At 52.7% G+C, this 23308-nt stretch overlaps 1 protein-coding gene across 2 annotated transcripts in view; it reads right to left on the bottom strand.

The window, feature by feature from the left end:
* Positions 1–23308, bottom strand: part of abtb3b (ankyrin repeat and BTB domain containing 3b) — a 234491-nt gene that overhangs the window by 59074 nt on the left and 152109 nt on the right. For both annotated transcript variants that reach the window (XM_086009710.1, XM_086009708.1), the window contains exons 3-8: positions 15683–15887; positions 12371–12523; positions 10121–10286; positions 5777–5866; positions 4523–4624; positions 2205–2298 (exon numbers count right to left, since the gene is read on the bottom strand). In XM_086009710.1, coding sequence (XP_085865836.1) covers positions 2205–2298; positions 4523–4624; positions 5777–5866; positions 10121–10286; positions 12371–12523; positions 15683–15887 — 810 coding nt within the window. The remainder of the gene's footprint in view (positions 1–2204; positions 2299–4522; positions 4625–5776; positions 5867–10120; positions 10287–12370; positions 12524–15682; positions 15888–23308) is intronic.

The following is a 23308-nucleotide window of genomic DNA, read 5'->3' as shown; positions in this document are numbered from 1 at the left end:
CGAATGGCGGAGCAGGCACGAAGGGCCGAATGGCCTACTCCTGCTCCTATCTTCTATGTATCTATGTATCTATGTAAATGGATTGGCTGAGAGGTTTGTACAAACCTTTAAGAAGGCAATAAAGGCTATGTACAATGACAACATTCCGCTGCAGCACAAGGTGGACAATTTCCTGTTCGCCTACCGGAATGCGACACATGCAGTCACCAACCAGGCCCCGGCCATGATGTTCTTTAACCGAAGGTTAAGATCTCGCCTGGATTTGCTCAGACCAAACATGCGAAGAGATGTTGAGAGTAAGCAATTCCAGCACATCCATGAGAAGCCAACAAAGAGCTTCAATGTAGGGCAACCAGTCTTGGCCCGCGACTACCGAACAGAAAAATGGCAGCCAGGAACGATATACGCACGGCAGGGCCCACTAATGTACACAGTGGACGTTGGGGAGAGCATCGTGAGACGCCATGCTGACCAGATCCTAGAGTCACAGGAACAAGTCAACCCCATGCCTCGCCCATACGTACCTGGCGATGAACCCGACGTACAGGTCACATCTACCCCAGAAACAGTAGCATCGGAAGCTGATGAACCAACCGACGACAGGGGGCCAGAATCGCCTCTGCACCAAGAGCAAGACACTCAGGAAAGGCGCTATCCAGAAAGGATCAGGAAGCCTCCCCAAAGACTGAATATATAAATAGACTATTTTCAGCTAATGTTGCATGTTAAAAGTGTTAATTGTAATTAGTTTGACATTTAATTGTTAAATGAGTGTTATGGTACTGTTAATCTAAAAGGTGAGGAATTGTAATGTATGTACCTTTAAGTGGGGAAACTATGTTTTACAGCTCATGTATACTGCAGTACCGGCAGTGACCACACCTGTATATAACACTGAGTAGTAATCTGTACAGATCAGTTGCAGTTTGAGCCACGTTGAGTAAACACCTGTTGTACCGTTCTCCGCAGTCCATTTCTTATTATACACGGACGTAACAGTTCAGGGCAGAATTGAGTGAGCATTTTAAACACAGCACCAAAACAAAGTGTCCTTTAAAACCAGGAGTGAAGAGCAGAATTACAAAACATCGGGAGCAGGGGGGTTTTGCTTTTGGCTATTTGTGATTTGACTTTACCTGAAGTGCCGAGGGAGCAGGGGGCTTTAAAGGGCTGACTTTCTGAGTAGACCCCAGCGGCGAGGAGTCTCTGGCCACACAGGTTGGGAAGTGTTAATGGGTGAGGAGTAGGATTGAGATAAATGGAAACACCGCACCATTCCACGTTTGATCTGTGCAGAGGACATATCATTCTCATCTCCCGCCTGCCGTGTCACCAAGGCTGTAACTCTTTACCTGCTGTTCTTCAATCAAAAATCGGCCTTCTCTTTTGGAAGCATTTCAACAATACTTGGAGGTGGTGGTGTTCCCATGCGACTGCTGCCCTTGTCCTTCTAGGTGGTAGAGGTCGCGGGTTTGGGAGGTGCTGTCAAAGAAGCCTTGACGAGTTGCTGAGATACATAGAAGATAGGAGCAGGAGTCGGCCATTTGGCCCCTCGAGCCTGCTCCGCCATTCAATGAGATCATGGCTGATCATCCAAATTCAGTACCCTGTCCCTGCCTTCTCCCCATATCCCTTGATCCCTTTAGCCTTAAGAAATATATCTAACTCCGTCTTGAATATATTTAATGAATTGGCCTCTACTGCCTTCTCTGGGTGAAGAAATTCCTCCTCATCTCTGTCCTAAATGGCTTACCCCTTATCCTTAGACTGTGACCCCTGGTTCTGGACTCCCCGACCATCGGGAACATCCTTCCTGCATCTAGTCTGTCTAGTCCTGTTAGAATTTTATAAGTTTCAATGAGATCCCCTCTCATTCTTCTAAACTCCATCTTGTAGATGGTACACACTGCAGCCACGGTACGCCGGTGGTGGAGGGAGTGGATATCTCAAGTTCAGTGCAGTAACCTCGGAGTCTGGTCCCCCAAACCCTGATGATACAATTCTCTGAACCCCAGGAATCCAGTCTCTCCTGAGATCTGGCAATGCGTCCCTGAGTTAATAGATTCCCCGACAAAATATATGGATTTAAACTATAAAAAGCAAGCAACATTTGAGTTCTTAAGCTGTGGACCAGGTGGAACCCTCTACTGGTGGATCTCCCAGCCACATCACAGCACGTTATTCACGGTTCACCATACACTTACCGGCTGCAGACGCCAGCTGTAAGGGGGTCTCGGAGTAATTCTCACCCCCTTGTCCGACAGACCCTTCGACATTGGCTCCAGCATCCAGCAGCAGCTGCAGACAAGAGGGGAATATCGTTACAACTCGGGGAAGGTGCAGGAATGGCTCAGCACGGGCTTGGCCTTTCACTTACAGAAACTAGAACGGTAAAACTTCCACTCCCCCCGCACAGGGCTGACATTTCCATTTCCCAAAACCCGCAGCATTCCGCTTTCCCGGAGTCCCACTCTAATCTGACCGGTGATTTTCAGTAACTGTATATACTCCTGAGTGATCCCATGCTGCCAGTGGGGAGAGCCATGCGGGGGAGGGTCACACGGCGGGGGGGGGGGTCACGCGGGGAGGGTCACACGGCGGGGGCATCACGCGGGGGGGGATCACGCGGGGGGGATCACGCGGGGGAGGGTCACGCGGGGAAGGGTCACGCGGGGAAGGGTCACGCGGGGAAGGGTCACGCGGGGGAGGGTCACGCGGGGGAGGGTCACGCGGGGAGAGTCACGCGGGGAAGGGTCACGCGGGGAAGGGTCACGCGGGGGAGGGTCACGCGGGGAAGGGTCACGCGGGGAAGGGTCACGCGGGGAGAGTCACGCGGGGGAGGGTCACGCGGGGAAGGGTCACGCGGGGGAGGGTCACGCGGGGGAGGGTCACGCGGGGAAGGTTCACGCGGGGGAGGGTCACGCGGGGAAGGGTCACGCGGGGGAGGGTCACGCGGGGGAGGGTCACGCGGGGGAGGGTCACGCGGGGAGAGTCACGCGGGGGAGGGTCACGCGGGGGAGGGTCACGCGGGGGGAGAGTCACGCGGGGGAGGGTCACGCGGGAAGAGTCACGCAGGGAGCGTCACGCGGGGAAGGGTGACGCGGGGAAGGGTGACGCGGGGGAGGGTCACGCGGGGAAGGGTCACGCGGGGGAGGGTCACGCGGGGAAGGGTCACGCGGGGGAGGGTCACGCGGGGGAGAGTCACGCGGGGGAGAGTCACGCGGGAAGAGTCACGCGGGAAGAGTCACGCAGGGAGCGTCACGCGGGGAAGGGTGACGCGGGGAAGGGTCACGCGGGGGAGGGTCACGCGGGGAAGGGTGACGCGGGGAAGGGTCACGCGGGGAAGGGTCACGCGGGGGAGGGTCACGCGGGGAAGGGTCACGCGGGGGAGAGTCACGCGGGGAGAGTCACGCGGGAAGAGTCACGCGGGAAGAGTCACGCAGGGAGCGTCACGCGGGGAAGGGTGACGCGGGGAAGGCTCACGTGGGGGAGGGTGACGCAGGGGAGAGTCACGCGGGGAGGGTCACGTGGGGAGGAGGGTCACGTGGGGAGGAGGGTCACGTGGGGGATTGCCACCCCTGTCCGGTCTGCCCACACGGGGCGGGCTCTCAATGCTCGAGGGTGACAGACAGTGTCAATATTGGCCTCTTTGAAGGGCGGCAGCTGCTGACACAGACCATCCTTTCTCTGCAATTAGCCGCTGCTTTGGGCTTCACTGATTGCGATCCGAGTTGTAAGTGCCAACACAAGCCCTACAGCCGCAGTAACCGCTGGTTTCACCCTTTCAGCCGGAGCTGGATCCAGACCCAGGTCCCAGCGAGAGAACCCACTGTCCCCTCGTCACATTGTCTGAAGCACTAAATCCTCTCATTGCCATTTGGAACCCCTGGGAGCAGTTTGCAGGGGCAGAGTCAGGATCTACACAATGAGGATGAGGATGTGGATGGTGTGCTCTCGGTGTGCAGCCTCTCTCAGGGCGGGGGGCGGGGGGGAGAAGCAGCGAGATTGTTTACTCTGATCTCAGATCCACTGTCCCGGCAAGTGTGGGATTGGTGAATTTACCCTCATCTATTGAATCAAAGAGCAGAGGGATGTTCCAGTGTTGCTATAGTTACTCTTCTTCTTTTCATGTCTTCTGGCTGTCCCTTTGGGAGCAGTGTGATGTAGTGGAAGGATTCGCTGATTAACCGTCTGTCTGGCTGTGTTAACGCTCCTTCCGTGGCCGGCCAGAGTTACTCAGCTGATCAATGTCAGCTAACGGGAACTCCCGATCTTTAGATCTCAAATCAAAGTACGTGGATATTGAAAACACTTCCTGTCCCCAACTGTGTCTTGCGGCAGTGAAGGGCGATATCCCTTTATCCCCAGCTCCAATCCCTCTACCTTCATTTCACAGTTCTATCCGTCTCCTGCTGTGACGGATAGTGAGCTAAACCCCGCCACTTTCTGCCAGGCCAGTGATTTTATTGCTGAGCTGTGACTTTCCCGTGTCGGTTAGAGACGGAGAGGTTGTGTTGATTACCTGAACAGCGGCCATGTGTCCGTGTAGCACAGCGAGCGTGAGGGCAGTCCAATGTCGTGTCTCCATGGGGATGGACGGGTATTTGTGGGACGGACTGGGAACCTGAAGGGTACGGAACAGGCTGTCAGTAACTCGGAGTTTCCACGTCTAACAAACACACAATAGTGAAACCGCAGGAACAGAGAAAGAGCTTATAGCCGAGACCATGGAAACAACAGGCCACCTACACTGACAGCAGTTACTGTGAACATTTCGCAACTCTCAGCGGGACAGAAGTTCTGAAGTTTATAAAGAAAGAAAAGGGAGGAAGGAAGAACTTGCATTTACACATCCTCGGGACGTCCCAAAATGCTCCCCAATGAATTATTTTTGACGTGCTGTTTTGAAGACAAATGTGACAGCGAATTCGCACACAGCAGATTCAGTAGCAACTTTCAAAAGGGAATTGGATAAATACATGAAAGGAAAAATTTGCAGGGCTGTGGGGAAAGAGCAGGGGGGAGTGGGACTAATTGGAGAGCTCGTTCAAAGAGCCGGCACAGGCACGATGGGCCGAATGACCTCCTTCTGTGCCGTGTGATTCTACGACAGCAAGATCCCACGCACGCCAATGAGGTAAAATAACCGTGTCCAAGTAACCAGACTGGTGGTGAATGATGAAACACAGTGCGTAGATTCAATAAATCGAAGCAGAACGTGCTGGCAGTACACAGCAGAGGGAGGCAGGATGTGACCTTTCGCTCTGTAAGTAATTGTGTGGCAATTAATGAATAATAGCATTTGGCCCAACACATGGGGATTATTGCCGCTCGCCAGCACATCATTAGACTGTTATTGAGGAATATTTCAGTGCGGAATAGTTTTGAAACTTGTAGCAGTGGTCTTTCTACAGATTTCAGTAAACAGGAGGCAGCACTGCAATGATTCAATCAACAACTTCCATTTATATAGCGCCCTTCACGCGGTAAAATGTCCAAAGGCGCGTCACAGCGTTAGCAAACAACGGACGCCGAGCCGCATAATAGGACAGGGTCAAAGAGGCAGGTTTTAAGGAGTGTCTTCAAGGAGGAGAGCGAGGGGGCGAGGCGGAGAGGTTTAGGGAGGGAATTCCGGAGTGCAGGGGCTGATTGTAATTTTTAGGCGGTGACCTACTGAAGGTGTGAAGGAGTGGGGCCGATGTGATTAAATTAGCAGTGACAGCAGTCCAGTGAAGTCCAATCTGTCTCAATCTGTGGCCTCAATCTCTCTCATTACCTCACAGTTTACATCAGCTCCGGCATCGAGCAACATCTGGACCATAGCCTCATCTCCCCGAGCGCAGGCGTACATCAGTGGGCTCAGGCCCTGCATGTTAAAGAGACATTATTCACAGAGTGTGCGACAGACAACAGTCAGCTCCGTGCTAACGCTACATGGAAAATCAATGTAAAACATCGCTGAACTCCGTCTATCTGTAGTTAAAACCTCTGAAATAATGCGATTCCTACCAAAAGGAAATGCCTTAAAAATCACCAGCAGCAAACCTGGACACAATAGCAAAGGCCGCGATTTCGCCTACCTGGGCGGTTTCACGGCGGGAGAGGCCGGTGGCGGGGGGCGACCCCACTGCAGAGTTGATCCCGCTGAAAAATTAGATCTTTCCGTGATGGGCCTTGTTAAGCCTGCCCTGTGCATTTCCCGACCCAATTAAAAGCAGCGGGTGTGGTGATGTCATCGGATGACGCGATTCTTGGCGGTATATTTAAAGGCGCCAAGGCCCCATTTGCATTCACTTGTGATTTCAGTTAATGCATTGCTGTCAGTGTGTGCAGCTGTGCATAACGTCTTCCCATCGCCAAAGAGCAGCACCTCGCTTCAGTGAGGACTCGCTCCATCATCTTGTGGAGGGAGACAGGGAGGTTCTCTTCCCTACGGACGGTCGGGATAGGCAACCCCAGCAGACAAAGGCAGCATGGCTGCAGATAGCGCAGGAGGTGACAGGAATGTCAGTTGTGGTTCGGACCTGGGTGCGGTGCTGCAAGAGGTTTAATGATCGTCTAAGATCAGGAAAAGTGAGTATAAAGCCACACTTACCTTGATGCTGCGGTGACTGTCATCACATCCCCATCACTCTGCATTGCCATCCCTACTCCTGCACAACGTTACTCAGCCCAACATCCCTTGGACCTTCATCCATCCTTCTCTCTCTATCTACATTACAACGTGCCCGTCTTACTATGATCCCCTCACATTCACTCTCATTGTAATGTAATGATATCAACTAACGACACAAAGAGGCAACTTGGTACTGGCACCCCACTCCATCACAGTCTCCCTCTAAAGATGTAACCCATCCATTCCTTACACTCACTCTCACTCAGCCTTCTCTTCTTTCTCTCCTTGCAGGAGAAGAGAGCCCACAATAAGAGGGAGAGGGAGAGAACCGGAGTAGGACCTCAAGCCACGGCCTTTTTGACCACTGCAGAGGAGGCAACAATAGATATCAGAGGAGTGGTCGAGCAGCCAGAAGTGGGGGATGGAGAGAGGGGATCATTAGAAGAACCTGGTGACAGAATTATTTTCCATACACTTGCATGGCTTTCATCAGTCACTCATATGGGGTCTGATATCAACAGAAAATGAATGCTCATCATGTGTATATGGGTATTTGTCTGCAGTCGACATCTCAAAGATCTAACAGATGTCTTTAATCTCCCACAGGTCCATCAAGAGGCCCCCCTCCTCACTGTACAGGAGGAACAGCAAGAAGACTCCTCAGAGGAGCCTCCTGCCTCTGAGGGAGCAGCGTCACCTCATACAAGGCGAGCCAGAACCAGCGCAGAGACGCACACCTCGGTGGGTCCGTCACGAGATAGAGTAGTGATGTCAACTGGTGTATTACACATCACAGGTGAGCAAGAGCTGATGGTGGAGACAGTGGCAGTGGAGACTCCTCGTCGAGGGGCGCTGGAGTCTCCCAGCCCTGCTCAGCTGCATGCAGATGCTGAATCTCGGGGGCCATCCAGGAAGAGGGCGACCCTGGAGCTGCAGGAACAAGTGAAGGAGGCTCTGACAGGTTTCCTGACCACGGTGACTGTGAGTGTGCAGAGAATGGAGGATTCCATCTCAAACATGAGCACCACCGTGTCGCACTCACTGGCAACTATAGCTTCCTCCATGGATAGCATGGCCACCTGCACGGTGAAGGTAATGCACCAGTCTCATGAGAACACGGTTTCACTTCAAAGTAGTTGGACATCTATGGAGGAGAGAAACCAGAGGCTCATAGTCATCCTTTCTAGAAGGGGTGTCAGTATAGACGGGGCCCTCATGGCCTCATTAAAGTGCAGCAAGGTGCTCTCAAGCTACTAGCTAGTGAGGAAGTGTGGGCGGCCCATGAGAGGGATGATGGTGGGAGGTGGGGGCTCCTCTCCAAGTGCTCAGACTTTCACAATGTTTACCAACCCCTCGGTCAGAGCTCCAGATGCCTCCCCGGACGGTGATAGCTGAGTCTTCTCTTGTGCAGTCGCAGGAGGAGCAGACTTTGGCGGGGCCCGCACAGGTGCCAAAACTCAGAGGACGACTGCCAAAGGTGTCTAAGCAGGCACAGCAGGGAGTTGAGGAGGCTGCATCTACCTCTGCTGAAGCCACAGGGTGAGCACCATGTCGAAGCACTCAGAAAAGAAACCTGCCACACAAATAGTCACAAGGGTAGTCACACGGGTGTGTTTTTCATTATAAATGTGACATTGAAATTCTATGATGTAGCTGTAATAAATCATTTATTTTTTCAACTTTGCAGTTCTTGCCAAATGTGTGAGCTCAAATGGAAGTGGCAGAGTGAATGGTCAGGGCTCCTTTCACATCCGCTAATGGTGGTGAGAGTGAAAAGAATGGAATGGTCATTGTTGGACTGCTCTCTGGTGTTGGTGCGGGGTGATGCCAACCTGTGTACGCCTGTGCCAGACACATGTCTGAATTTTTAAAGTTATGTAAATGTGCCATTGATTAGGGCATCCCTGGCAGCAATGTGGTCACGTACTGCTCGCAATGGCACCTCCGGCTCCTCCAGGTCATCCTCATCTTTATTTTCAGAGTCATGCTGCTCCTCCTCCTCCTCCTCAGAGGCTGTGCGCTCTGCGCCATCTTCCTCATCCAGCGCTAATCCTCACGCTGCGCTATGTTGTGCAGGGCGCAGCAGACCACGACGATTCTGGAGACCGTGGCTGGTGCGGACTGAAGGGCTCCTCCAGTCGAGGCATCTCAAGTGCATTTGAGTAAGCCCATTGTCTGCTCGATGACACTTCTCGTGGAGATGTGGCTTTGGTTATAATGTCACCGAGCCTCCTTTGGCACTGCTGCTCAGTCATGTTGAGGAAGCTCATCCTCTGCCTGTACACCTTGTGTTGGGGGTATGGCCTCGGGCGCGGTGCAGCCCTGCGCTGATGCCCTCTGCCCTGTGCAGCATCAGGTGGCTCTGGAGAAGGTTGGCGCTCTTGTTGTTGCTGCTGCTGTGGCTGATTGTCATCAGATTCTGAGGGCCAAGGTGAGAGAGCAGAAATCGTGCCCATTGTGGTGTTATATGAAGCTGAGATGATCGAAGGTAATCTATCTATGTTAAGATAGGTTGTTCCAAGAGGTGACAGTGCATAGAGCGATTACTCCAAACACTTCAAAAGTACATAAACCTCAAAAGTGGGTTCCAAATCATTAATGCTCTGGCTTCTAAGATTGGGAGGTGAACAGGTGTGAAATGGTAGATTTTATACCACATTTGCAGCGTTCACCTATTCACAGCATTGGAGAGTCATTGAGAACCCGACATACTTACCGGACGTGACACCCGCTCTCCGGGAACCTTGTTGAAAACCTGGTAAACTGGTAAGTACATGGGAAATGGTTCTTAACTACCTTTTAACAAGCTTTTAAGTATCTAAATTGGCTGACCCAACACTTGGGAAACTGACAAGGGGGCGGGTTTACAGCGGGATACCGACCTGGTCAATCTTTGTGATTTTGACAGCGGAGCCGCCTCCAAACCCGCTCTCTGAGCGCCGGCTAAATTCCAGCCAATGTATGTAAAATGCAGCAAGTTTCACGGATTCTTTAACAAAACTTTCTCACCCAACAAAAAACCCACAGAAATTGTTTTATTTTCTATGAATCAGCGTCATGACAATAATTACACGTGAACGTTGTAAATAGAGCAAATTCACTGATTGAATCGAACAGCAGAGAGACAGTCAATGATATTAAATGAGGGGGTCAGAGGTACGAGTCACACAGACTCGGGGCCAGTTACACTTTTCAAAGATAAAAACAGAAAATGCTGAAGGTCCTCAGCAGGTCAAGCAGCATCTGTGGAGCGAGAAACAGAGTTAACGTTTCAGAACAGTTCTGACGAAAGGTCATCGACCTGAAACGTTAACTCTGTTTCTCTCTTCACAGATGCTGCCTGACCTACTGAGTACCTCCAGCATTTTCTGTTTTTATTTCAGATTTCCAGCATCTGCAGTATTTTGTTTTTGTATACTTTTCAAAGAGTTGCTCTAAACAGCTTCTAACGAGCAGTGACTGAACCATGCTCCGACCTACTCCAGCTGACAGCCAGCACTGTACCTGCTCACTCCTGGTGTTAATACCGTCAGGTCCCAGTAAATGAATGGCCTGATTGACCAGGTCTGTCCGGCCGCAGTTCAACATGCGGAATCCCAGTCCTTGCCGAAACTTTGCCTCGGTCGCTGCTGCGTCCAGTTTCAGCGAAGCACAAGAGCAGTCGTCAGCTCTGCAAGAGACAAGGAGCCCAATTCAGGCGGGGTACAGTGGCACAGTGTTTGTGATATTAGACCGGGAACCCAGGGGTCCTCTGTTCAAATCCCACCAATAGCACGTGGAGAAATTCAATTTAATAATTCCAGTCAGTTGTGGATTGGTCGTAGAAAGAAACGGTCATGAAATCTGTTGCATTGTCATAAAAACTCAGTAATGAACCTGCGCCTCCTCCCACTCCGGCCCACACGTGATTCTCACTGCCCTCAGGATGGGAAATATCTTGCCAGCTTCACCCACATCCCAAAAACAAATACAAACATTCCACTGCCCGGAATATCTGTTTCTCTCCTTTCCTTCTTTTGTCTCACTCTCTTCTTTCTTTCGACCTGTTGTATTTCCTTCCCACCTATGTTGCTCTCTCTCTCTCTCTCCTTCCTTTCAGTCTCTCTGGGTCTCTTCCTCCTTCAATTCTTTCTCCTTCTTTCTCGCCCTCTGTTTTTCTCAGCTGTCTCCATTCTGTTCTGGTTCACACTCTCTTTTCTCCTGGTTTGGTGTTTGCCCTTTCCTGCTCATTTCTCGTTCCCCTTTCCCTCTGCGTTCAGTTTAACCCTCTCTCTCCTGTTTCTCTTTTCCTTTTTCTCACCTCGCTCCCCTGTTTAGTTCCGAGAGGTTTGAAGACTGCGGGGAGGGTAAAGACCAGCCAGCAGGCAGGAAGAGCGGGTGCTGAAGGAGCCCGGGGGAGGTGAAAGGGCGGACAGAACCGATACAGCAACGTGGGGAGAGGGAGGGAGCAAGTCAGGGAGGCAAGTTCCAAGTTAACTCAGGCACAGACTAACTTCCCGCAATGCATTATTCCATTACTGCCCCACATGGAATGTTTAGGAACTGCAACTCGTGTAACTTACCAGTCTGCCGTTTTAACTCTTGGATTTCAACATCGCAAATTCAAATCTTAAATGTGAAAACTTGCAGAAACGTGCGAGTTTCAGACAGGGTGTTGGCCTGTGAAAACTATTCCCACTGCTTGGGGAGTTGGGGCAAGTGGTCGGCAGAAATTTAAAATCGGCAACAAGAGAGAACAGGGAGAAGCTAGGAGGATTTATTTTACACAGAGGGTTGATCGGACATGGAATTCTCGACCAGAAACGGTGCGGGAAGCAGAATCCAGAATTGCTTTTAGAAGGGAAATCAATAAATATTTGAAAAAGAAAAATTAAAAAAGATGCAGGGAAAGGTCAGGGCAATGGTGTGATGGGATGGACGACCTCTGACATGCTGTAGAAATCTCTGACTATAAAAGAGATTCCGTTATCTGTAGACGGAGTGTTGGGTTTGGTGTCACAGGGCGCGATCTTGCCAGCCCTGGGGAGGTGGGACTGCCGGGAAAATGGCAGAATCTGGGGGCGGGTGCCCAACCTGTCTCCGTGCCATCTTGCCAGGAGGCGGGTAGCCGACCCGCGCCGGGTCCCGTCTCCTTGGAGGCGAGTAGTGGGTCTGCGGGGTGCAAAAGGTAAGTGATGGGCGCAAGTGTGGAGAGGTGAGTATGTGAGGTAAGTGGAAAGTGATAGAAAAAGTTTACTTCCCTTTGTTTCTTCCTGCAGGCTTCAGTCGGTGGGTATGCGGAGAGTTTCACACCTCCGCGGTAGAGATGACAGATAGCCGCTGCATTCTCCAATGCAACAACCATCTTATTTCTGCAAAAGAGGTTTGATGAGGTCTTGAATTTAAGAACTCATCAAACTACAGAGAATGTCAGTGTTTGACAGCTTCACAGAGCTATCAAACGATGACAATTCATCTGTCAAAAATTTTTGACGGATGAAACGTCATGCGCTGATGATCTCTGTAACCGGCTTTCCCTTAATTGGCCTGCTGAACCCGCTGGGCGGGCTTAACAAGGTCGATCAAGGGAAAATAGCGTGGGTTGGCCAGAAGTTGATGGAGGCGGGACTAAAACCCGACAAGTGGGAGAGCCGCCTCCGAAAGCTCCCCATTGACAAAATCCAGCCCATAGAGTCACAACGGTACAGAAGGAGGCCATTTGGCCCATCGAGTCCTGGGGTGCTGAGTGTGAGTTGAGTTTGGAGTTAGTCGTACTTTAATTGGCGAGGTTCACAATCGACTCCGGGAAGCAGGAGCCGGGAAGCTTGTCGAACATCATCACTGTCGACGGAGAAACTCCTGCGATATTCAGCGTGAGCCACAGCCACTCGGAGCCACTCCATCAACGGTGGCAGTACCAGGAACGGCCTGTAGGTGACAGCACATCATCACTGCTCTAAACTTCACTCACATCACAGATATAATCAGCGATTTATCACATCGTCCAGACATCACAGTGCTCACATCCAATACACAACTTTTAAAGTGCAGTCAGTTGCGCAGAGCAAGATCGCACACACAGCAAATGGGATGAATGACCAGTAAACCTGTTTTTTTTAAGAGATTAATGTTGGGCAGAAGACCAGGAGAACCTTCTTTGGAAAGTGGCCATGGGATCTTCAACACCCACCTGAGAGCGCAGACAGGGCCTCAGTTTAACGTCATATCTGATAGATGGCACCGTAAGTGCGGCGCTCCCTCAGTACTGCCCCTCCGACAGTGCAGCGCTCCCTCAATACTGCCCCTCCGACAGTGCGGCACTCCCTCAGTATTGCCCCTCCAACAGTGCGGCGCTCCCTCAGTACTGCCCCTCCGACAGAGCAGCGCTCCCTCAATACTGCCCCTCCGACAGTGCAGCGCTCCCTCAATACTGCCCCTCCAACAGTGCGGCGCTCCCTCAGTACTGCCCCTCTGACAGTGCAGCGCTCCCTCAGTACTGACCCTCCGACAGTGCGGCGCTACCTCAGTACTGCCTTTCCGACAGTGCAGCACTCCCTCAGTACTGCCCCTCCGACAGTCCAGTGCTCCCTCAGTACTGTCCCTCCGACAGTCCAGCGCTCCCTCAGTACTGCCCGTCCGACAGTGCAGTGCTCACTCAGCATTGCCCCTCCGAAAGTGCAGCGCTCCCTCAGTACTGCACCTCCGACAGTCCGGCGCTCCATCAGTACTGCCCCTCCAACAGTGCAGCACCCCCTCAGTACTGGCCCTCCGACAGTGAAGCACTCACTCAGAATTACCGCTCCGACAGTGCAGCGCTCCCTCAGTGCCACCCCTCTGACAGAGCAGCACTCCTTCAGCACTGCCCCTCTGACAGTGCAGCGCTCCCTCAATACTGCCCCTCCGACAGGGCGCTCCCTCAGGACTGCCCCTCCGACAGTGCAGCGCTCCCTCAGTACTGTCCCTCCGACAGTGCAGTGCTCCCTCAGTACTGCCCCTCCGACAGTCCTGCGCTCCCTCAGTACTGTCCCTCCGACGGTGCAGCGCTTCCTCAGTACTGCCCCTCCAACAGTGCAGCACTCCCGCAGTACTGACCCTCCAACAGTGCAGCGCTCCCTCAGTACTGCCCCTCCGTCAGTGCAGCGCTCCCTCAGTACTGACCCTCCGACAGTGCAGCACTCTCTCAGTACTGCCCCTCTGACAGTGCAGTGCTCCCTCAGTACTGCCCCTCCGACAGTGCAGCGCTCCCTCAGTGCCACCCCTCCGACAGAGCAGCACTCCTTCAGTACTGCCCCTGACAGTGCAGCGCTCCCTCAATAATGCCCCTCCGACAGGGCGCTCCCTCAGGACTGCCCCTCCGACAGTGCAGTGCTCCCTCAGTACTGCCCCTCCGACAGTGCAGCACTCCCTCAGTACTGACCCTCCGACAGTGCAGCCCTCCCTCAGCACTGACCCTCTGACAGTGCGGCACTCCCTCAGTACTGCCCCTCCGACAGTGCAGCGCTCCCTCAGTACTGACCCTCCGACAGTGCGGCGCTCCCTCAGTACTGCCCCTCCGACAGTGCAGCACTCCCTCAATAACGACCCTCCGACAGTGCGGCGCTCCCTCAGTACTGACCCTCCGACAGTGCGGCGCTACCTCAGTACTGCCTCTCCGACAGTGCAGCACTCCCTCAGTACTGCCCCTCCGACAGTCCAGTGCTCCCTCAGTACTGCCCGTCCGACAGTGCAGTGCTCACTCAGCACTGCCCCTCCGAAAGTGCAGCGCTCCCTCAGTACTGCACCTCCGACAGTCCGGCGCTCCATCAGTACTGCCCCTCCAACAGTGCAGCAATCCCTCAGTACTGGCCCTCCGACAGTGAAGCACTCCCTCAGAATTACCCCTCCGACAGTGCAGCGCTCCCTCAGTACTGCCCCTCCGACAGTGCAGCGCTCCCTCAGTGCCACCCCTCCGACAGAGCAGCACTCCTTCAGTACTGCCCCTCTGACAGTGCAGCGCTCCCTCAATACTGCCCCTCCGACAGGGCGCTCCCTCGGGACTGCCCCTCCGACAGTGCAGCGCTCCCTCAGTACTGCCCCTCCAACAGTGTTGCACTCCCTCATCACTGACCCTCCGACAGTGCGGCGCTCCCTCAGTACTGCGTCTCCGACAGTGCAGCAGTCCCTCAGTACTGACCCTCCGACAGTGCGCCGCTTCCTCAGTACTGCCTCTCCAACAGTGCAGCATTCCCTCAGTACTGACCCTCCGACAGTGCAGTGCTCCCTCAGTACTGCCCCTCCGACAGTGCAGCACTCCCACTGCACTGGGGGTGTCAGCCTAGATTATCTGCTCAAGTCTCTGGAGTGGGACTTGAACCCACAACCTTCTGACTCAGAGTTGAGAGTGCTGCCCACTGAGCCAAGCTAAGAGAAGCTTAGAGAACAGAAAGGCCAATTAACGTACGCATGTGCCAATAGTTCAGATCTGATTTCCCTCCTGATGGATTTGATCTCTTTCATATTTTCTGACACTTTACAAAGCCTGATGGTTAATTTTTACTGCACAGGATACGAGCTGATGCACAACTCTCAATTTAACTTCAAGTGAAAACACTACCATCAGTAACCCGCTTAAAATCAAACCCTCACAGGCAACGAGGATTAATGGGCATGTTTATGTGTTTCTTTTTACAATTCTGTTCTTTAAATAGTTAGTCGTCATATAATGAGTGACAGAACTGACTGGATGGCGTGACTGATCCCGATAGCGTGACTGATCCCGATAGCGTGACTGATCCCGATTAGCTTGCAGAAGCTGAATTAGTGTCAGTACAAGATGCAGCACGATCTCTCCATCTCACCTCTAGGTGCTGAGTCAGTCCATTCGCTCGGCCAGATTCCACACTCGGACCTGGCAAATGATCAGAAAACTCTGCCCAGCGCCCGGCATTCCTGGCTACTGAAGTGTGGAGGCCATTAACCTCAATGAGGCGGTCTCTGACTGCGGTGTAACAGGGCAGGGTGGATTTCAGAAGGAAAGTGAGATTATTTATTAGCTGACGATGTTAACGGTGTTAGAGTAAAGTCGCTGGGCGTTCGCCCACTTGGTACCTCTCTGTGGTCAAGGTGACTTTAGCCGGCTCCACATTCGGGTTTTCCCATTCCATCTGTGGACAGTGCATGAAGTAGCAGAGGGTGTAGAGTGCCTCGGACTCCCAGTGCAGGGGCCCCTGTTTATAATGGGCAGGAGTGCCGTTCCCACAGTGTGTCCAGTTCAGCGGCTGCAGGTGATGCATTGCCCGTGAGACCAGGTCACCTGTGGAACAGAGCGAGAGGTCAGTTCAGCCTCACACACCCTAATGCTTCATACTTCATTCCGTAAGAGTTTATATGGTAGCATTGCAACAGGTTCTGCAGGAGACCTTCGGCCCATCTTTTAAAAGTTCCTCCTGCATTTCCTATTTGCTTTTGTTGTCCTTAGTTTGTAAGTATGACTTGTGCTTAAATTCTGAACATGACAGAAAATCTTACTTTGATCCAATTTGTCCAAACCCCTCTCAGTTTTAAACACTTGTACGATAGTTTAGAAACCTGGCTTTGTGATCAGAGTGCCCACGCACACATCTTCATTCAGTTAACGGGTAACATCATCGCTCTAACCCTAACTCACTGCAACCGATATTCCAGCCTGTTAAAGGCGTCACTGGCTCAGGTGCTAAACGTGCTGCCCTGTGAGTCACACAGGCAGCATTATGGGATGTTGGTCTCCGTGTCTCCCAGCTTTGACCAGGAGCCCCTCCCTGTGGTGTCAGTGCCCGTGTCGTGGTCGGAATGGACACTCCCTCTCATGGCTCCTGAACGTGCTGCCGATATTCGGTCTCCTGGGTCAAACAGGCACTAACAGGGCAACACTGCCCATAGACGGGAGACCCCGGCACAGTCACAGTCAGCAAGGGCACAATAGGAGGCAACGGAAATGGAATAAAGTGTCATCTCTAACACAATAATATTTGTGTTCCATATGTTGGTTTCTTAATACTTTTTCTTACTAACTGTGACCATGTTTGATTCTTAATGTCATTAAATGATGACAAGACATTATTAGATTTGCCTCTAAATAACAACCCTGAATAAGCAGGGACCTGATCGTCTGGGCTGAGATCATTGGACTGGTTACATTCGGTGCTGTGAACCAGTCGGGAGGATCAGTTTGGAAGGAATTTCCCGACTTGTTTCCTCGAGGGAATCCTGCCTCCCAGGGCACTGAGGTCCACTGGGACCGGTCACTCCCCCACGGCTTCGCCTCCCAGGGCACTGAGCTCCACTGGGACCGGTCACTCCCCCACGGCTTCGCCTCCCAGGGCACTGAGCTCCACTGGGACCGGTCACTCCCCCAGGGCTTCGCCTCCCAGGGCACTGAGCTCCACTGGGACCGGTCACTCCCCCAGGGCTTCACCTCCCAGGGCACTGAGCTTCACTGGGACCGGTCACTCCCCCAGGGCTTCGCCTCCCAGGGCACTGAGCTCCACTGGGACCGGTCACTTCCCCAGGGCTTCGCCTCCCAGGGCACTGAGCTCCACTGGGACCGGTCACTCCCCCAGGGCTTCGCCTCCCAGGGCACTAAGCTCCACTGGGACCGGTCACTCCCCCAGGGCTTCGCCTCCCAGGGCACTGAGCTCCACTGGGACCGGTCACTCCCCCAGGGCTTCACCTCCCAGGGCACTGAGCTCCACTGGGACCGGTCACTCCCCCAGGGCTTCGCCTCCCAGGGCACTGAGCTCCACTGGGACCGGTCACTCCCCCAGGGCTTCGCCTCCCAGGGCACTGAGCTCCACTGGGACCGGTCACTCCCCCAGGGCTTCGCCTCCCAGGGCACTGAGGTCCACTGGGACCGGTCACTCCCCCACGGCTTCGCCTCCCAGGGCACTGAGCTCCACTGGGACCGGTCACTCCCCCAGGGCTTTGCCTCCCAGGGCACTGAGCTCCACTGGGACCGGTCACTCCCCCAGGGCTTCGCCTCCCAGGGCACTGAGCTCCACTGGGACCGGTCACTCCCCCAGGGCACTGAGCTCCACTGGGACCGGTCACTCCCCCAGGACACTGAGCTCCACTAGGACCGGTCACTCCCCCAGGGCACTGAGGTCCACTGGGACCGGTCACTCCCCCAGGGCTTCACCTCCCAGGGCACTGAGCATCGGACCTGGGTGTGAGCAGTGAGGCGAGGCGGAGCATAAAACCGGCAGCGAGCAGCGAGGCCCGACCAGAGCATCGGACCTGGGTGTGAGCAGTGAACGAGGCCCGACCAATTCAACAGCGGGGGAGAGAGGTAAAAAGTAATCAAAGTGTGACGTCACCAGGAAGCAGGTAAGTGATTGGTTGGTGAGTATTTCTCTCTTTTTTAAACTTTAACTCTGGTTTATAGTTGCTAAGGTCTCTCTGGTGTAGCGGGGACTGTTGGTAAACCAGTTAACTGTAGTGTAATTAGTGGGATTGATTGATTTAATTTAAATTCAATGAATTAAAGCATAAGTCATGGCAGGACAGCTCGGCCACGTGATATGCTCTTCCTGCGATATGTGGGAACTCAGGGACACTTCCTGTGTCCCTGACAACTAAATGTGCAGGAAGTGCATCCAGCTGCAGCTACTGACAGACCGCATTGCGGCATTGGAGCTGCGATTGGATGCATACTGGAGCGTTCACGATGCTCAGGACATCGTGAATAGCACGTTTACGGAGTTAGACACACCGCAGGTAGAGGTTGGACAGGAAGAAAGGGAACGGGTGACCAACAGGCAGAGTACTAGGCGCAAGCAGGTAGTGCAGGGGTCCCCTGTGGCCATCCCCCTCTCCAACAGATACACCACTTTGAGTACTGTTGGGGGGGGATGGCTTATCAGAGGAAGGCAGCAGCAGCCAACTTCCTGGCACCAGGGGTGGCTCTGCTGCACAGAATGGGAGGAAAAAGAGGGGTAGAGCTATAGTAATAGGGGATTCAATTGTAAGGGGAATAGATAGGCATTTCTGCGGCCACAAACGAGACTCCAGGATGGTGTGTTGCCTCCCTGGTGCAAGGGTCAAGGATGTCTCCGAGCGGCTGCAGAACATCTTGGAAGGGGAGGGTGAACAGTCAGTTGTCGTGGTGCATATAGGCACCAACGATATAGGTAAAAAGCGGGATGAGGTCCTAAAAGCGGAATATAGGGAGTTAGGAGATAAATTAAAAAACAGGACCTCAAAAGGTAGTAATCTCAGGATTGCTACCAGTGCCACGTGCTAGTCAGAGTAGAAATAGAAGGATACTTCAGATGAATACGTGGCTAGAGGAATGGTGCCAGGGGGAGGGATTCAAGTTCCTGGGACATTGGAACCGGTTCTGGGGGAGGTGGGACCAGTTCAAACCGGACGGTCTGCACCTGGGCAGGGCCGGAACCGATGTCCTAGGGGGAGTGTTTGCTAGTGCTGTGGGGGAGGGTTTAAACTAAAATGGCAGGGGGTTGGGAACCTGAGCAGGGAGACAGAGGATAGGGAAACAAGGATAAAAGCAAAAGATAGGAAGGAGAAAAATAAAAGTGGCAGTCAGAGAAATCAACGGTTTAAATCAAACGTGGCCACAGTAAATAATAATTCTAATAGGTCTAAGAGCGTTAAAAAAACAAGCCTGAAGGCTTTGTGTTTAATGCGAGGAGCATTTGTAATAAGGTGGATGAATTGGCTGCGCAAATAGAGGTAAACGAATATGATTTGGTTGGGATTACGGAAACGTGGCTCAAGGATGGCCAAGACTGGGAACTCAACATCCAGGGATATTCGATATTCAGGAAAGATAGGCAAAAAGGAAAGGGAGGCGGGGTAGCATTACTGGTTAAAGAAGGGATTAACACAATTGTAATGAAGGATATTAGCTCTGATGATGTGGAATCTGTATGGGTAGAATTGAGGAATACTAAGGGGAAAAAAACATTAGTGGGAGTGGTATATAGACCTCCAAACAGTAAGGCGGAGGTTGGGGATGGCATTAAAAGGGAAATTAAAGAAGCGTGCAATAAGGGCACAGCAGTCATCATGGGTGACTTTAATCTACATATAGATTGGGCCAACCAAATTAGTAACAATACGGTGGAGGAGGACTTCCTGGAGTGTTTACGGGATGGTTTCCTGGACCAATATGTCGAGGAACCAACCAGAGATCAGGTCATCTTAGACTGGGTATTATGTAACAAGAAAGGATTAATTAGCAATCTTGTTGTACGAGGCCCCTTGGGTCGGAGCGATCATAATATGATCGAATTCTTCATTAAGATGGATAATGAAGTAGTTGACTCAGAGACTAGGGTCCTCAATTTAAATAAAGGAAACTACGATGGTCTGAGGAGAGAGTTGGGTAGGATTGATTGGGGAATGGCACTCAAAGGGTTGACGGCGGATAGGCAACGGCAAACATTCAAATGGATGAGCTACAGAATTTGTTCATCCCAGTTTGGCATAAAAATAAAACAAAAAAGGTGACTCAACCATGGCTAACCAGGGAAATTAGGGATAGAAAAGATCCAAAGAGAGGACATATAAATTGGCCAGAAAAAGCAATAATCCTGAGGATTGGGAGCAGTTTAGGATTCAACAAAGGAGGACAAAGGGATTAATTAAGAAAGGGAAAATAGAATATGAGAGTAAGCTTGCAGGGAACATAAAAACTGACTGTAAAAGCTTTTATAGATATGTGAAGAGAAAAAGATTGGTGAAGTCAAGCGTAGGTCCCTTGCAGTCAGAATCAGGGGAATTTATAACGGGGAACAAAGAAATGGCAGACCAACTAAATACATATTTTGGTTCTGTCTTCACAAAGGAGGACACAAATAACCTCCCAGAGATGCCGGGGAACATAGGGTCTGATGAAAGGGTGGAACTGAAAGAAATCAGTATTTGTAGGGAAATGGTGTTAGGAAAATTGATGGGACTGAAGGCCGATAAATCCCCAGGGCCTGATAATCGACATCCCAGGGTACTTAAGGAAGTGGCCCTAGAAATAGTAGATGCATTGCTGGTCATCTTCCAGAACTCGATAGACTCTGGAACAGTACCCATGGATTGGAGGGTAGCTAATGTTACTCCACTATTCAAAAAAGGTGGTAGAGAAAAAGCGGGGAATTATTGACCGGTAAGCCTGACATCGGTAGTGGGGAAAATGCTAGAGTCCATTATATAAGATGTAATAGCAGAGCACTTGGAAAGCAGTGACAGGATCGGACAAAGTCAACATGGATTTACAAAAGGTAAATCATGCTTGACTAATCTACTGGAATTTTTTGAGGATGTAACTGGTAAAATAGATAAGGGAGAACCAGTGGATGTGGTGTATTTGGACTTTCAGAAGGCTTTCGATAAGGTCCCACATAAGAGATTAGCGTGCAAAATTAAGGCATATGGGATTGGGGGCAAGGTATTGACTTGGATAGAGAACTGGTTGGCGGACAGAAAGCAAAGACTTGGAATAAACGGGTCGTTTTCTGAGTGGAAGGCAGTGACTTGTGGGGTACCGCAAGGATCGGTCCCAGGACCCCAGCTGTTCACAATATATATTAATGATCTGGACGAGGGAATTGGATGTAATATCTCCAAATTTGCAGACGACACAAAGCTGGGTGGGAGGGTATGCTGTGAGGAGGATGTCGTGAAACTCCAGTATGATTTGGACAGGTTGGGTGATTGGGCAGAAACATGGCAAATGCACTGTAATGTGGATAAATGTGAGGTTATCCACTTTGGTGGCAAAAACAGGAAGGCAGATTATTATCTGAATGGCAATAGATTGGGAGAAGGGGAAGAGCAAAGAGACCTGGGTGTTCTTGTGCACCAGTCGCTGAAGGTAAGCATGCAGGTGCAGCAGGCGGTTAAGAAGGCAAATGGTATGTTGGCCTTCGTAGCAAGAGGGTTCGAGTACAGGAACAAGGATGTCTTGCTACAGTTGTACAGGGCCTTGGTGAGACCGCACCTTGAGTATTGTGTGCAGTTTTGGTCGCCTTACCTGAGGAAGGACATTCTTGCCATGGAAGGAGTGCAGTGAAGATTCACCAGGCTGATACCTGGGATGGCAGGAATGGCGTATGAGGAAAGATTGTGTCGATTGGGCTTATACTCACTGGAGTTTAGAAGGTTGAGAGGGAATCTCATCGAAACCTATAAAATTCTGTCAGGCCTGGACAGACTAGATGCAAGAAGGATGTTTCTGATGGCCGGGGAGTCCAGAACCAGGGGTCATAGTCTAAGGATAAGGGGTAAGCCATTTAGGACTGAAATGAGGAGGAATTTCTTCACCCAGAGAGTGGTAAACCTGTGGAATTCTCTGCCACAAAGGGCGGTGGAGGCCAGTTCATTAAATATATTCAAGAAAGAGTTGGATATATTTCTTAAGGCTAAAGGGATCAAGGGATATGGGGAGAAGGCAGGGACAGGGTACTGAATTTGGATGATCAGCCATGATCTCATTGAATGGCGGAGCAGGCTCGAAGGGCCGAATGGCCTACTCCTGCTCCTATCTTATATGTTTCTATGTCACTCCCCCAGGGCACTGAGCTCCACTGGGACCGGTCACTCCCCCAGGGCACTGAGCTCCACTGGGACCGGTCACTCCCCCAGGGCACTGAGGTCCACTGGGACCGGTCACTCCCCCAGGGCTTCGCCTCCCAGGGCACTGAGCTCCACTGGGACCGGTCACTCCCCCAGGGCTTCGCCTCCCAGGGCACTGAGCTCCATTGGGACCGGTCACTCCCCCAGGGCACTGAGCTCCACTGGGACCGGTCACTCCCCCAGGGCACTGAGGTCCACTGGGACCGGTCACTCCCCCAGGGCTTCGCCTCCCAGGGCACTGAGCTCCACTGGGACCGGTCACTCCCCCAGGGCTTCGCCTCCCAGGGCACTGAGCTCCATTGGGACCGGTCACTCCCCCAAGGCACTGAGCTCCACTGGGACCGGTCACTCCCCCAGGGCTTCGCCTCCCAGGGCACTGAGCTCCACTGGGACCGGTCACTCCCCCAGGGCACTGAGCTCCACTGGGACCGGTCACTCCCCCAGGGCACTGAGGTCCACTGGGACCGGTCACTCACCCAGGGCTTCGCCTCCCAGGGCACTGAGCTCCACTGGGACCAGTCACTCCCCCAGGGCTTCGCCTCCCAGGGCACTGAGGTCCACTGGGACCGGTCACTCCACCAGGGCTTCGCCTCCCAGGGCACTGAGGTCCACTGGGACCGGTCACTCCCCCAGGGCTTTGCCTCCCAGGGCACTGAGCTCCATTGGGACCGGTCACTCCCCCAGGGCACTGAGCTCCACTGGGACCGGTCACTCCCCCAGGGCTTCGCCTCCCAGGGCACTGAGCTCCACTGGGACCGGTCACTCCCCCAGGGCACTGAGCTCCACTGGGACCGGTCACTCCCCCAGGGCACTGAGATCCACTGGGACCGGTCACTCCCCCAGGGCTTCGCCTCCCAGGGCACTGAGCTCCACTGGGACCGGTCACTCCCCCAGGGCTTCGCCTCCCAGGGCACTGAGCTCCACTGGGACCGGTCACTCCCCCAGGGTGCTGAGCTCCACTGGGACCGGTCACTCCCCCAGGGCACTGAGCTCCAGTGGGACTGGTCACTCCCCCAGGGCTTCACCTCCCAGGGCACTGAGCTCCACTGGGACCGGTCACTCCCCCAGGGCACTGAGGTCCACTGGGACCGGTCACTCCCCCAGGGCACT

This window comes from Somniosus microcephalus, chromosome 16 (assembly GCF_052327205.1).
Source record: "Somniosus microcephalus isolate GS21.2 chromosome 16, FLI_Smic_1.0, whole genome shotgun sequence".
Taxonomy (NCBI): domain Eukaryota; kingdom Metazoa; phylum Chordata; class Chondrichthyes; order Squaliformes; family Somniosidae; genus Somniosus; species Somniosus microcephalus.
This window is presented reverse-complemented; position numbering and strand designations above follow the sequence as displayed.